Raw genomic sequence first — 15,922 nt, forward strand, 5'->3', positions numbered from 1 at the left:
GGACACTGACTAAGACGTGTGTTTTTGTCTTGCTTCATTGTGATCCATGATGCCACTGGAGGTTGTTAATACAGTAAAGCCAAACTGGCAACATGGGAACAGATTATTCTGCCATTTTTCCAGGTCTTTGGGCTGTACATCAAATCTAGGGCTCACAACACTCCACACCTGTTCAACCTGCCTGTGAAGTCCACAGTTTTCCCAGCTCTGTGGTCATCATTGGTTTCAAATTCTCCAGTGTCACCATGCTTCATTATCGAAGTTAGGAATCCAGTGATGACATTGGAGCAAGGCCCTGATGAGGACCCCAGGTTAGCCTCTCTCTGGGCATTGTTGATGTTCTTAGGAGTATCTGCCTCAGCATTCATGTGCACCATTGTACACATGCACACACACTGGAAATTGAACCTGGTTTCTTTGGAAGAGCAGCCAGTGCTTTTAACCACTGAGCCGTATCTCCAGCTCTCTATTTGATTTTCTTGTCTACCATTTTGTCTAAGGTTCTGAATTCTATTAGAGATAATGGATTCCATCCGGCAAGAACCTTCTTATCATCCATCAGCCCCATGAGTCCTTTGTTCTGGTCCAGCTTGTGGACACAGTGCCAGTCACGCTTCAGGGCGTATGTAAGGATTATGATCGTCTTGTATGTGTCAGGTCCATGTTTGCTTTCACGTTCTTGAGTTGCCATAGCAGTCCAGGTATCCTGACTTTATAGCAAAACAGTGAAGGTAGAAGGGAATGAATTCCTGTCCTGGACTCTGAAGAGGTCTAGAGGAGACAGCAGAAGCAGATGTCACTGTGAGCATCACTGGCGGGTGAGGTGACCATAGGCTGTCTGCCAGGGGAGATGACAGTATGGTGACTGGGAGCCCAGATTGTTCATGGAGCAGGCTAGAAAGACAAAGGCATACCCCAGAGCCAGCTCCTGCCCCAGCCTCACGCCCCGCCCCTACATCACGCCCCGCCCCTACATCACGCCCCTCCCCTACATCACGCCCCTCCCCTAGCGTCACGCCCCTCCCCTAGCGTCACGCCCCTCCCCTAGCGTCACACCTCCCTTCTGCACACCTGGTTCAGGTGGTGCCGTGCTGCTTCCTGACTTGGGAACATGGACCCCTTTCTAAGCCTCTCTGTGTTTCAGTTTCCTTGATTGTTTTCTTTCTTTGAGACGGAGATTTAATGTAGTTCCGGTTAGCTTTGTACTTGCTGTACAGCTGAGGGTGCCCTTGAACTCCTGGCCAGAGGGCCACCACCTCCCAAGAGTGAGCAGCCCAGTGGTTTCCTTGTGTTTGAAGCTGGGATCTACCTCACAGGGTGGTTGTGAAGATCAAGTGAGTTGGTATATGGAAAACCCTCAGGAAAGGTTAGCGGTGTGGCTGCTGCTGTTACTAACTGGTGGTCTCTGGCAGTTTACTCCACCTTCAGTGGCTCCTCCCTCTCTGTTACACACACACACACACACACACACACACACACACACACACACACACACACCAACATGTAGTTGTGATAACAGCTCTGACTACATTGTCTGTCCAGTGAGCTATGGAGTGTAGCAGAGTCTTCCAGAAACTTGGTCTGCAGAAATCAGTGCCATAAGATACAACATTGAGGTGTTAGAGCAACACAGACTCTTTTGGGCTTCTCCAAGTCTTCCATTTTTGTTTGTAAATTAGTGTATGGAATTTCAGAATGGCATTTTCCCACTGTCCATTTGGAATACAATAAGACAAATTAATACAAATCAAAATAATATGGTAGCGGCATCACATAATTTGTGTATACTGGTGTAGTAACAGATTTAATTTAGTGCAGCTTTGGAGAAGTCTTTTGTATTTCAGTTTATACAGCTGCTATCCAGGGCTTGGCTGGCCGGTCTCAGCCTTGAGCATCTTGCAGAGAGAATCTCTTCTCGTCTGCTGACTGGCTGAGCAAATGTCTCTTCCTTAGTTCACCTTTATTTCCTTTTTCAAAGAGAGGAAAATGTGTACATACTCAGCAAAGGTAACTGGTAAGTAATAATAAAATCAACCAAAGATGCTAAGCTTTCCAAAGCTGGGTGCCCAGCAACACAATGCTTTATCTCCCAGGCCTTCGTGTGCACAACCTTTGTAGGGAAATAGTTTACAAATGTAAATGGGGGGGGGGGGGGGGAGACAGGAGTCTGGAGTCACCTCATCAAGGCCTGCCATCACAGGCTGGAGTGAGTAGGATGTGACCAGTGGCTGTGGCAGGAAGGGAGGAGGGCACATGTCCCACAACAATGGGGCTCAGGATGCTTTGTTGTTATTTTAATGTTTTAAACATGGATGGGAGTTGAGGGGTAGAGAAAGAATTCGCAGAATGCCTGGCAGGGTGACACACACTCATAATCCCAGAATCTAGAGGGCAGAGAAGAGGAGGGGGATTGTGGGTTGGAGGATGGTCTGGGCTACACGGTGAGACCTTGTCTCAAAACCCAAACACCAACAAAAGAAAAAAGAAAAAGCAGCTAGTAGGAAATAAGAGGAGAGGATGACGAGATAGTACAGTTGGTGGTGGTGGTGGTGGTGGCAAGTGCTTTTGCCGGGTGAGCCCTCTTGCTGGCCCAGCATAAGATGTTATTATGGTGATGGTCATGAAGGTACCTGCTGCCTACCATGTAGCAGAGTTTCTGATTGGATGAAGGAAAGTAGATATTCAGTGAAACGACATTGTTTGTAGAGCATCTTTACCCTTTTGGCTGCAATGGTTACCATTCCCCTCACCCCTCACCCCTACCCCTCACCCCCACCCCCACTACACACACAGTAACTCAGCTATCATCAAGAGCCAGTCTTGTAAACAGGCGTTCCTATGGATAGCAGCCTTAGGCCTGCTGTGTTAACCTTTGCATGCAATTTGTACTTAAGTGATTCTAGAAGGTGGGGGGGGGGTGGCTAGGGGGTGCTGGGAAATGGGAGTTATGTGGGTATAGGTGTGCTATTCTTTTCCCACTTTAATAAACTGAGAAGTTTATTTTATTTTTCTTCGAGACAGGGTTTCTCTGTGTAGTTTTGGTGCCTGTTCTGGATCTCATTCTGTAGACTAGGCTGGCCTCGAACTCACAGAGATCCGCCTGGCTCTGCCTCCCCAGTGCTGGGATTAAAGGCATTGTGCTACCACCACCCGGCCAAGGATTTTATTTATTAGTGTGTGTGTGTGTGTGTGTGTGTGTGTGTGTGTGTGTGTGTGATGTGCATGTGTGGGCCTGTACATGCTGTGGTGGGTATGCGGAGGTCAGAGGACAACCCACCTTTGTGAGCGTTCTAGGGACCAGGTCACCAGGCTTTCGAGGCAAGTGCCTTTACCCACTAGGCCATCTCGCTAGGCGTGAAGTGAATGGAAGATTTTTGTATATAAAGAAGTTGTCACTATGAAAATCACTCATTACACAGAATGTCAAAGCATATAGCAGGTTGCTTTTGGTTTTGTTTCTGGTCTCTTCAGCACTTTATGAAACCATCTTCCTCTGCCCAGCCCACTGGAGCAGACTGGATTTTATGGAACGTTGTGTTACTTGAGTTTAGAATTGCAAAGAAAGCCAAGTAAGGACATTGGATAGGCTGCGGTTTTGTCTGTTGCTACAAAAAGAATGTTGTTGGGCTCACGTTTGATTGGTGGAGGGTATTCTAGGTAGTGTGATGATGGTGGGGTGATCGATCAGAGGTAGGGGACAACTGCCACAACCAGGCAAGAGATATAAGAGTCCCAGCCAGGGTGGCGTGGAGGAAGGGGAGGAGGGGGCAGACGTAGAACTGAGCACACTCAGGGAAGAGGTTGCAGCACAGAGGGAAAGAAGCATTGCTTGGAGTTTTCCTAACCGGCTAAACTCCAGAAAGTTAAGAGAGTGAAAAGAACATTTTTCTCTGAATTTGAGATTCTGAATATTTTTTTCCTGGTTTTTTTTTTTTTTTAAATTTTTATTTATTTATTTATTTATTTATTTATTTATTTATTTATTTATTTTGAGACAGGGTTTCTCTGTGTAGATCTGGCTGTCCTGGAACTCCCTTTGTAGACCAGGCTGGCCTCAAACTCAGAGATCTGCCTGCCTCTGTCTCCTGAGTGCTGAGACTAAAGGTGTGTGTCACCACCACCCAGCTTCTAAAAATCTTTCAAGCCGGGCAGTGGTGGCGCACGCCTTTAATCCCAGCACTTGGAGTCAGAGCCGGCGGATCCTTGTGAGTTCGAGGCCAGCCTGGTCTACAGAGTGAGATCCAGGAAAGGTGCAAAGCTACACAGAGAAACCCTGTCTCAAACAAACAAACAAACAAATAAATAAATACATAAAATTAAAAAAAAATCTTTCAATATCAGCCACAAGTCCAAGAATCAACTCAATGCTGACACTGTGCACTGGGAATGAAGAGCAGATTCCCAAGTGATCGCTGAGCTCCACTATGTGGCTTCCCTTCGTGTGCCAGCTGTGAATGGGATGCCCTGGTTACCCTCACCTCTGCCTGGCAGGCTATAGACTCAAGGACTTGTATAACCTTCCCCACTCAGCTTTGGTAATTATGGAGAAGAGCTCACCTAACTCAGGCTTGTGATTCATTTGTCATGAAGCTTCAACCCTGGGAAGCAAAAAGGAGGAGATGACGAGGCAGGCAAATCACCCTCTGGGTACATAGCTGTGTTCGGTGACTTGGAAGCTCTCAGCTCTCTGTGCTTAAGAGTACTTATGAAGCTCAGCCCTGGTCTTCCTGCCCTCCCCAGAGTTCTGTGCGTTGGGTTGAAAATCCAGGCTTCTGCTCGCTCCATCCTCTGGCTACCGTCCATCTTGAAGCAGTCCAAGTCAGAAGGGGGTCACTGTGAAAACAGAAGACATACCACTCAGGGAGTTCTTTTGTAAAAGATGGTTTTGAAAACAAGAAGATTAAGTTGTTGCTTTTATTTATGTGTGTGTGTGTATGCCTGCGTTAGTTTATATGCACTATCTGTGTGCAGGCGCCTATAGAAACCAGAGGGTGTTGAATTCCCTGGAACTGGAGCAACAGGTCGTTGTGAACTGCCTGCTCTGGGTGCTAGGAACTGACTCTGTAAGAGAGATGCTCCTAACTGCTGAGCTACTTCTTCTGTCCTCTTAAAAACTTTTTTTGGTTTTTCGAGACAGGGTTTCTCTGTAGCTTTGGAGCCTGTCCTGGCCTCGAACTCACAGAGATCTCCCTGCCTCTGCCTTCCGAGTGCTGGGATTACAGGCGTGCGCCACCACTGCCCAGTGTTAATTTTTTTTTTTTTTTTAAATGTGTGTATGTGTGTAACTGGGTGTGATTTTGTCACTTGCATGCAGTACCTTCAGAGGACAGAAGAGGGCATCAGATTTTTTTTCCCCTGGAGATGGAGTTACAGTTGTGAGGCACCCCAATATGGGTGCTGGAACTGAGTCTGCTCTGCATTCTTAGCCACCAAGTCATCTCTCCAACCCCTACTCAGGGAATTCTGAGGATTGGTTTTAGGAACGCTTGACACGTACCAGGGGCAAGGACCAAATAGCTTGTTGTTCCCCACCTTGGAAGGTAAAGGCAGGAGGATCTGAAGCTCATCCCCAGCTATGTAGGGAATAAACTGCTACCTGAGACCTCGTCTAAATGAGTGTGTGCATGCATGAAGTCTAAACTCTTGTATGTTTTTGTTTATAGCCTACACAGTCCAGACATCGGAAGGTGTACGCCCGACAGCGGCTTCCGAAGCCCATTCAAAAGCTTTGGCTGTTTGCCGTGGACCTCTGGACCACTATGACTTTCTGATCAAAGCTCAGGAGCTGCGGGACGATGAGCACCAGAGGAGAGTCATTCAGTGTTTGCAGAAGTTACTGGAGGACCTGAAGGGATACAGCATAGAGGAAGAAGGGCTCTTTTCAAAGGTGAGGGTCTCACATTTCCTAAAACGGATTCAGTCCTGGAAGTACGGCCCCGAAGCTGCCTCCGCTTGGTGGATCCCCATTCCTGCCCCCCCCCTTTTGATATTCTCTTACCTTTCTGGATTCAAACAGCTTCATGGTTACTAACCAGCGTAGCCCTGGCTAAATGAAACATCTATGCGCCCCTCCATCTCACCCTCCACCCCCACCCCCGTCCGGGTCCGCAAGCCTCACCCTGGAAGGTGGCAGGAAGGGCGTGTGGCCACGTCTCCTCTCTCCTCCTTTGCTTTGCTAGACTTCTGAGGGCCAGAAGCAGGATGAAAGAGTGTGGTGGGCAGCAGTCGTAGGTTCCTTTAATGGTAGGTGCCAGCTGCTAGCACTCTGATAAGGGACATCTTGGTGGGTTCCAAATGTCTCTCCTGGGGACTGTTGTGGTGTCCCGTTTTTTGACTGTCTTCTTGTGCCTGGGAAAACATCTCCCACCACCCCTGCCTTTTGAGACCTCCTTCCCTGCACTCAGCCATTTTTGTCCTTTCAGGATGCTCTCTCTGGACCTTTTATGGGTCCACTGAGGCCACGGGTGCATAAGATTTTGTTTCTACACCTCCTCAAGCGTGGAGCACTTAGTTACCCTGGATTTCTTCTTCTTTTTCTTAAAAATCAAAACAAAACAAACAAAAGACAAAAACGTGTGTCTTTTGCCTGCATGTGTACCACATGCCTGTGGAGGCCAGGAGAGGGCAGTTGGAGTTCTGGGTGGTTATGAGCAGGTGTGTGGGGGCTGGGAACCGAACCTGGGTCCTCTCTAAGAGCGGCCAGTGCTTTTAACTGCTGAGCCACTTTCTAGTCCCTGGCCTGGGTGTCTATGGGCAGAAAGAGGGCACCAGGCGGAGTTTGTGCTGTGTACCCTTGTATTTCTGAGGATTAATGTCGGGCTCACCGCAGGCTCTTCTGCACCTGCTGTGGTATTGCCTGTGGAATACCGCCTTCTCCTGGAGAGGGCGATCCCATCTTACCGTCAGCCCGCACCTTTCCATGCTTCTCCTGGAGAGGGCGATCCCATCTTACCCTCAGCCCGCACCTTCCCATGCTTCTCCTGGAGAGGGCAATCCCATCTTACCCTCAGCCCGCACCTTCCCATGCTTCTCCTGGCCCTCCCTCCATTCCTTACCCAGCAACTTTCAGCCTCCATCACTCTTTTGGTTTTAAGACTGTTTTGCTTTTTTATTTCTTATTAATTGATTAGCTAATTAACTAGTGGACAGGTTCTTGCTGTGTAGACCATGCTGGCTTCAAACTCATGCACATTTTTTTTTTCCTTTTGGTGGTACATGGAGATTAAACCCTGGACCTCACACCTGCTAGGTAAGCACTCTAACCACTGAGTGCCAGGCATGCACCACTGTGCCTTTTTTCTTCTTCCAAAATTACCCCTGTGTGGATGTGAACTTCTCCTGGGGGTAGATGGATCACTTACCTCTGTTTTCCTCTGCTTTGAGCTTTTGTTGAAATTTGGCCACAGCAGGAAAACTCATACCATATCCCACTGTAGAAGCAGTGTATCAGAGGACGTGTCTTAGGAGTCCCAGAGCTGTACACCTGAGAAACTAGTTTTCCCGACTTGCCTGGCCACCGCTCTGCGGCTTCCCGTTGCCCACCCATTCTGTCATCGTTGGGTCTTCAGGAAGAAAGGCATGTGTGGCACGTGTTAGCAGTAGTTTATTTAAACTCTGATGAGGTGAGGGCTGGAGAGTCGGCTCAGTGGTTATAAGCACTTGCTGCTCTTCTGGAGGACCAGGGTTCAGTTCCTAGCACCCACCTAGGTGGCTCACAACACCTGTAGCTCCAGTTCTAGGGGATCTAACACCTTTTTCTGGCCTGTGAGGGCATCTTCTCACACATGGCATGCATTCGTGTAGACACACACTTACATATAAAAACCAAAACCAAAACCAACCAACCAAAAAACCTCAACCAACAAAAACAAAAAACAAACTTAAAAGAGAAAACTCCAATGAAAGTAATTTTATTATTTATTTATTTAAATAGAAATTTATTTTCTTTTTCTTCTTTTAGACATGTTTTCACTGTGTAGCCCTGGCTGGCCTAAAACTTGCTGTGAAGATCAGGCTGGCCTCAAACTTACAGAGGTCTGCCTGCTTCTGCCTCCTGAATGCTGGGATTAAAGGCGTGTGCCATCACACCAAGCCAGTAATTTTAATTAAAAAAAAAACAAAAAAACTCTGCATGCTAAGTGTGCAATAGACTTTTGCCTAGCATGCTAGAGACCCTGGCTTTCACCCTCAGTACATATGAATAAGCAAACAAACTACAAAAAAAAAAAAAAAAAATCACTTCTGAGTCCTAAAAAAAAGTCTTACTTTAAAAAATATTTTTACTTTGTTATTTTATGTATGTGGGTGTTTTGCCTGCTTGTATGTTTGTGTACCACATGCATGGAGTGTCCTCGGAGGCCAGGAGAGGCGCCAGGTGCCCTGGAACCAGAGTCACCGATGGATATGAACCACCATGTGGGTGCTGGGAACCAAACCAGGGTCTTCTAGAAGAGCAGCAAGTGCTCTTAGCCACTCCCACCCATCTCTCTAGCCCCAAAGTCTTGCCTTTATATAAATGAGAAGGCTGCCATTATGTTAATTGATTGAAAGGAATAGTGTGTTACAGTGAGAAATAGATGTTGAAAAATAAGATCACACATGACAACAGCAAGGACATACATTCCACTCTCTAGCTGGGCCTTGTGGCTCTGTGCCGTCCATTTAACCCGCTGCCTTTGGCATGGTAGGTTGCTACCACAAAATACCGTTAGCTGGAATGTAGTTAGAGTTTTCCTGCCTGGCCCACAGTCAGGACAAATCTCTCTCACCCACCAGGCCCATAGACGCTCAGAACCAACCAAGTAAACACAGAGAAACTTATATTGCTTACAAACTGTATGGCTGTGGCAGGCTTCTTGTTATCTACTTCTTCTATCTTAAATTAACCCATTTCTGTTAGTCTATACTTTGCCACATGGCTTGTGGCTTACCAGTGTCTTTACATGTTGCTTCTCATGGCAGCGGCTGGCAGTGTCTCTCGACCAGCCTTCCACTTCCCAGAATTCTCTTCTCTCTTGTCCCGCCTATACTTCCTGCCTGGCCACTGGCCAAACAGCATTTTATTTATACAGAGCGATGTCCACAGCACTGGAAGAGTATGCAAACAGGAAATTATTTCTTCTTATTGAGAAGCTAGGAAGTTCATGGTGCCTAGAGAAGGCCTGCCTTCTGCTCCTGGACTGCCGGGTTTTGTGTTTTCTCCGATGGTGGAAGGTGAATGAACTCCTCCGTCCTCCTTCACAAGGACACATTGACCCCAGTCATGATTAGCTGAGGTTGGGATGTGGTTTGCTGGGAATCTGGTCCCTAGTGTGACCATGTAGTAACGGTGGGGCTGTCGAGGTCCTTAGTCATCGAGGATGCTTCCCTTGGGAGCGTCTCCCGTTGTTCTCACCAGAGTGAGGAGGCTGAGGCTGGCTGCCAAGTCTTTCTCTGCATTAGGTTTTTCTGTTTGTTTTGTTTTTATTTTTTGAGATAGGACCCCTTATATGCACACTAGTGGTGGTGGTGGTTGTGGTGTGAATTGTGTGTGTGTGTGTGTCTGTGTGTGTTTAGGCTGAAGGTCAAAATCAGAACATTCAGTGTCTTCCTCTCTTCCTTCACCTCCTCCTTCACACTTTTATTTGAGACAGAGACGGGGGGAGGGACGAATGACTAAGTGTACCACAGTGTGCGTTGGGAAGACAGTCGGCTTCCCTCTGTGATGTGGACTCTGAGGACTGAACTCAGGTTGCCAGAGTTGGCAGCAACCACCTTTACCGACTGAGCCATCTTGCTGACCCTGCACTGTATTTTGGAGACAGTGTCTCTCACTGGCTATGGAGCTCTCCAATTGGCTAGATTGGCTAGCCAGCAAGGATCCACATGCCTTTGCTACCCTAGTGCTGGAATTACAGGTACACACCCCTGTACCTTGCTATATATGTGGGTGGTAGGGTTCTGAACTCAGGGCCTCATGCTCCTGCAAGAAGAAGTTTACCAACTAAACTGTCTCCTCAGTCCCAAGACAGGGTGGTATGTAGCTTTGAACTCATTATGTAGTTGAGAATGACCTTGAACTTACTTTTGATCCTCCTGCCTCTCCCTGATGAGTGCTAGGATTATGGACGTGTACTATTGTGCCTGCTTATGTATTGCTGGGCATCAAACTCTGGTCCTGAAGCGTGCTAAGCAAGCGCTCTTCTACCTACGCCACACCTCATCTGCTGCTGTACTATCCTTAGTATAAACTGCCTCTCATCTGCTTCTGGGATGATGCCATTCACCATCGGGGAGGCAGCCAACCCTGCTTTCACTAAAGCCTGCCCCGTGCAGTTTTGATTTGCAGCCTTCAAAATTGAGCAAAATAGACCTCTTCTCTTTAGAACGTTAGCCTGCCTCAGGAATGTCACTGTAAGACAAAACCAGCTAAAAATGGACATTGTGGCATACATCTGGAGTTCCTAGTATTTTAAAGGCACAGGCAGGAGGATCTGTGTCTGTTTAAGGAAGTTATATGGGAATTCCAGGCTGCCTGCTATGTGAGACATTGTCTCAAGAAACAATAAACAAATAAACAAACACAACATCAACAACAACAAAAGCCAACCAAGACAGACTGAGAGCTGATTTTCCTCATGCTCTCACAGAACACAGATGTTCAGATATAGTTTGCACGGATTCTGTTATTCCTTTCCCTCATGCTTTCTGTGTGTATGTACACACACATGTACACACAGGTGCATGCACATGTGTGTGGAGGACACAGGTCAGTGGTTGCCTCCCTCAGTCACTTCTGTTTACTGCTCTTTCTGGCCGTGGGACCTGGGAGAATGGGGCCTAAAAATGAGGTGGACTGAAGTCTCATGCAGTAGCCAAACGTACTCAGAGCATCAGACAATTTATACTCCGAGGATTAAAAAGTCACATGAGCAAAGTGTATAACCACAAGGACAAGCCACATGTGGCGAAAACATGTTTTTCCGTAGAAGCATGTAAACAAATAACAATAGCCAGTTGTAATGAGTGCTCTGAAGTACTCACTCCTTCCTATCCACCACACGTGGGAGGGGTCCAGAAATGCATTCTGAGAACAAGTCCCTGCATTTGAAGACTGAGGTCACAAGACTCTTGTCTTGTTTTCTTGGAGTGTTCACACAAGCACTCAGAATTCTTCTCGAACGACTTCATACATGGATGGTGTTTCAACAACTTCCTTTTTTTTTTTTTTTTTTCTTGAGACAGCCTCTCTCACTGAAGCTGGGGTTTGCCTATTGGCTGGACTAGCAGGCCAGCAAGCCCAGGCATCCTCCTGTTCCCACTGCCCCAGCACTGCCATTACAGACGGGCAGCCATGTGCTTTTCCTGTGGGTCCTGTGGGTCCTGGGGATTTGAACTCTTTGCTGACTGAGCTGTCTCCCCAGCCAGGACTCAGACATCTGACACAGTCTGAGAAAGCACATGGGAAACTCTTGAAGATTTGTAAAAGAAGTCTTTCTTTTAGACACAAAGAGGGAAAGGCAGGGAACTCTGAAAGGTATCACAAAAGGTCAGTCTGAGTTCTTGGGCTTCTCAGTCTCAGACGATGCGTGTGTCTTTCTTCTGGTCGAGATTCGTGATTTAGAGGACCTTGAGCTTTTTCTCCGTGCAGATGTAGACGGGTTCCTTTTGTGCACTTCTTTTCTTTACTTCTTTGTAGTCCTAAGGAAATTGCTGCAAGTCTGCACTATCAGGTTAAAATGGAACGCACCTCCTTCACCTGGCCATGTAAACACTGAAAAAGTTCAGAGCATTGCCTCTGCCCCAGGAGCAGCGGACTGTGAGGAACGAGAGCTTGTGGACACGTTGTTACCAAATAAAACTTACAACCAGGTTAATCCGACACATTTAATGTATGCATAATTGTTATTGTGCTGGGAGGTAATTAGGCATAAATGATAAGTAGTTCATGGAAATCACTATAATTAGAATTACTTTTACACAGCCAAATCAAGCGTTTCTGGAGTCAGGGAGGGAGAGAATTAAACAGCCTTCGATTCTCACTCTCCATTAATCAGGGCTGTGCAGGCGCTGGGTTTTTTCATCCTTTGGAAGGAGACTTTATAGCCTGTTTGTTAGGAAGCTCAACTTGGGTGTCCAACTATAGTCACACTTCACGTGTCAGTATTTTGCTCAGCAATGGACCTCATATGCCACGGAGGAGTTATGAGATGATCTTGGCGGAGAAAATCTCACCCAGTGATGTCGTAGCAAGACACCCTGGTTTGTGTGACAACGACGTGCAGACAGCTGTGTGAAAATGTAGCTCCTACAGTTCTGAACAGTGCTTTCTGCATGGATGGCAACAAGCCATTGCTTGTGCACATGGGGCGCGTGCGAGGACAGCTGTAAGGATATGTGCTGCGGCAGATTTGACTTTCCCCTGCTCGACGGATCTTGCTTATTCTCGTTCTTGCTCCCTCTTTTCCTCTCTGTATTTGTGGTGTGTGTGTGTGTGTGTGTGTGTGTGTAAAGGTTAAAGGTCAATGTCTTAATTAGGGTTTCTATTGCTGCAATGAAACATCATGATCAAGGATCAAGTTGGGGAGATTTATTCAGCTTACACTTAAGCACTGCTGTTCATCCCTGAAGGAGGTCAGGACAGGAACTCTCGCAGGGCAGGAACCTGGAGGCAGGAGCTGATGCAGAGGCCATGGAGGGGTGTTGCTTACTGGCTTTCTTCCCATGGTTTGCTCAGCCTGCTTTCTGATAGAACCCAGAACCACCAGCCCAGGGATGGCACCACCCGCCATGGGCTGGGCCCTCCCGCATTGATCGCTAATTGAGAAAATGCCTTACAGCTGGATCTCATGGAGGCGTTTCCTCAACTGAGGCTCCTTCCTGTGATGACTCCAGCTTGTGTCAAGTTGACATGAAACCAGCCAGCACAGTCAACATTTGGTGTCTTCCTCTATAGCTCTCCATCTTTTATTTTTTATTTATTTAATTAATTAATTTATTTTTTGGTTTTTCGAGACAGGGTTTCTCTGTGTAGCTTTGTGCCTTTCCTTTTATTTTTTAAATGGAGCACAGGTGACTAATGCAATGTTGAAAACCTATATATATATATATCCGTATATATATATATATGGTGGGTGGGTGTGCGTGTGGGTACACATGGAGCAGAGAACAACTGATGGGAGTTGGTTCTACCCTTCCATGTGGGCGCCAAGGCATCAGGCTGGCATCATTAGGTTTGACAGCAAGTACCTTTATTCACTGAGCGGTCCCCCAGTCCTCCACCCTGTATTTTGAGATGAGGTCTCTCCCTGAATCTGGACTCACTGACTGGCAATACTGGCTGGCAGGTGCCCCCAGGAGCCCTCGGTCTCTACCCCCAGCCCCAGGGTTACGGATGCGTTCCCCCTCTCCTCATCTGGCACCTTACACAGTTGCTGGAACTTCAGCCTTGTGTTTTCCCCACCCAGACATCTCCCCAGCCACGTTTTGGCCACTGTTTTTCTGAATTCATGTTTTGTTTTGTTTTGTTTTTCGAGACAGGGTTTTCCTGTGTAGCTTTGCGCCTTTCCTAGATCTCACTCTGTAGACCAGGCTGGCCTCGAACTCACAGAGATCCGCCTGCCTCTGCCTCCCGAGTGCTGGGATTAAAGGCGTGCGCCACCACCGCCCGGCTGTCATTCATGTTTTTACTGATTCATTTACTCACTCATTAATTTGACCAAACACAATATTAAGTGCCACATTCCAAGATGAGCGCGTACAGGGTGTTTTTGCTAGGAGTGTCCTGAAGGGTCAGTCCCTCGTGGAGGAGAGGCCATGCCAGGCAGAGAGTTCACAGCTGTAATGACTTAATCCCACCCACCTTTCAGATATGTCCCTACTGAGCTCTTTCCAGCTGCCTTTACGTTTCCTGTTGCTGTTGGTGTTCTATGCGGTTGGCATCTTTAAGGGGTCTCTAAGATATTATATTCCTTTGACAATATTAAGCTTTTCAAGAATTAGATTTTTCCTTCAAATAGTTTCTTTTTTAAAATTATTATTTATTTGTTGATTACATTTTATTTTGTGTGTACATGTGTGAACATGACATGTGTGTGTGCCAGGCTGCACATATGGAGGCCAGACGACAATTTTTGAGAATTAGTTCTCTCCTCCTACTACGTGGATCCCAGAGACTGAAGTTGGCCAAGCTTGGTGACAGGTGCCTTTACTCACTGAACCATCTTTTCAGGCTTCAGTGACTCCTCTCCTCTTCTCCCCTACCCCCTTCTTTCTTAAGATAGGGTTTTACTGTGTAGCCGTGGCTGTCCTGGACACACTGTGTAGACCAGGCTGGCCTTGATCCACTTGTCTCTGCCTCCCAAGTGCTGGGATTGAAGGTGTGCACTACCATGACTGACTTCTTATTTTCTTCCTCCTCCTCTTCCTCCTCCTCTTATATAATTATTTATTGTGCATATGCATGTGTGGGAGGTGCTCCTGTGGAGATCAACCGTGTTTTCCTCCCACCATATGGGTCCTGGGGACTAAGATCAGCTTGTCAAGCTTGGTGGTAATCACCTTTACCTGCCCAGCCACTTTGTAATCCCATCATTTAAAAGGTGGCAGAAAGATCAGACTTCTCTCTAGAGTATATATGGGGTTCAAGGTCAGCCTGAGCTATATGAGACCCTGTTTCAATAAACAATCAAACAGGTGGGCAAATTGACAGCGAGCAGAGAAGAAGCCCTGAGCCATCTGCCTGCTTCCATCCTCCCCAGGAGTATGTTCAGGAGACACGGCCATGGCCATGTTCAGCTCACTTCCCGGGGAGACGCCAGCTGCACAGTTAGGAGGCACCGTGGCCGCAGTGGCGATGGAGCCCACCATGGAGCTGCCCTGATTCGCTTTTGCCCCGCTGGAGCACAGAGAGCCCCAAGGTCTTTTCCCTGAGTACTGCTTTGCCTGGACACTGGGCTGGCTTGTCAGTGGAGCAAAGGAGCGTGGGATCTGCTCTACGGTTTCCTCTCACTCATCCCATTTGCCAAAGTCTGGCTACACAGTCCAAGTCTGCCTGCCTCTGCCTTTCAAGTGCTGGAGTTAAAGGCATGCAGGACCACACCCAGCTTTAGGGGCCATCCCGTGTTGCCCACACACACCTCCACCAGACGCTTTCTCTTTTTGAGCCGGTAGAATCAAACTCAAGGCCTGGCCTAAAGTAGGTTCTTACTGCTCACTCCATGTTTGTAGAGTGAATGAGAAAATCAGTAACAAAGCCCTCGCGGACAAGGCAGAAACTGATTTTGGGCTGATTTGAAGACAGCTGTGGTAGTTCTCTGGGCTTGTCTGTGTGTCTGTGAGTTCTTGTCTCTGTGTCTGTCTCTGGGAACGAGTCTTTGGCAGTAGTTGCCAGCTAGTATAGAAGATGCCTGGAAACCCAGTGTAATTCTGCAGTTTGTTATTTATTAAGTGGCGCTGTTTACCATTCAAGAAAAGTCACGAGGTACAACAAAACCCATATAAGAGTTTATTAAGGGGAGGAAAGAGAAGGGGGTGCTTAGGCCTATGGAAAGATCATACAGGAAGAGGAGGGATATGTGGAACCCGCTTTTATAGATCCCCATCCCCCACATGCGCATATAAGCTTACGGAGTGACGCCATACATGCACATAGGTTATGTGATCACGCAGCACACGCTCGGATTATGTAGGATGTAAGGCCCTGGGATGACTAAGCATCTTGCCTGCGCATGCAAGGTCACGGGGGAGCGGCTAGGAATTCTAACACAGTTGAGAACCATCACAGTTCAGAGCACGAAGCCGTTTGTTTCCATTACTTTGTCTTAACAAGTCTCTTAGCAATTATGCTTGTGTCTGGGTGTCCCATTGACTAGTAGGAGATGGTCCGGCCAGAATCAGAGTAACAACTAGGCTCGAGAGACCAGGGAGGATCTGCTGGAGAATT

General features: G+C 47.3%; 1 protein-coding gene and 1 pseudogene across 4 annotated transcripts in view; one reads left to right on the forward strand and one right to left on the reverse strand.

The window, feature by feature from the left end:
• Afg1l (AFG1 like ATPase) overlaps positions 1-15,922 on the forward strand; it is a 166,300-nt gene that overhangs the window by 16,966 nt on the left and 133,412 nt on the right. For all 4 annotated transcript variants that reach the window (XM_036169287.1, XM_036169289.1, XM_036169288.1 and 1 more), the window contains exon 2: positions 5,664-5,887. In XM_036169287.1, the coding sequence (XP_036025180.1) occupies positions 5,664-5,887 (224 nt within the window). The remainder of the gene's footprint in view (positions 1-5,663; positions 5,888-15,922) is intronic.
• LOC118570635 lies at positions 10-377 on the reverse strand (annotated as a pseudogene).

Source organism: Onychomys torridus, chromosome 19 (assembly GCF_903995425.1).
Source record: "Onychomys torridus chromosome 19, mOncTor1.1, whole genome shotgun sequence".
NCBI classification, from domain to species: domain Eukaryota; kingdom Metazoa; phylum Chordata; class Mammalia; order Rodentia; family Cricetidae; genus Onychomys; species Onychomys torridus.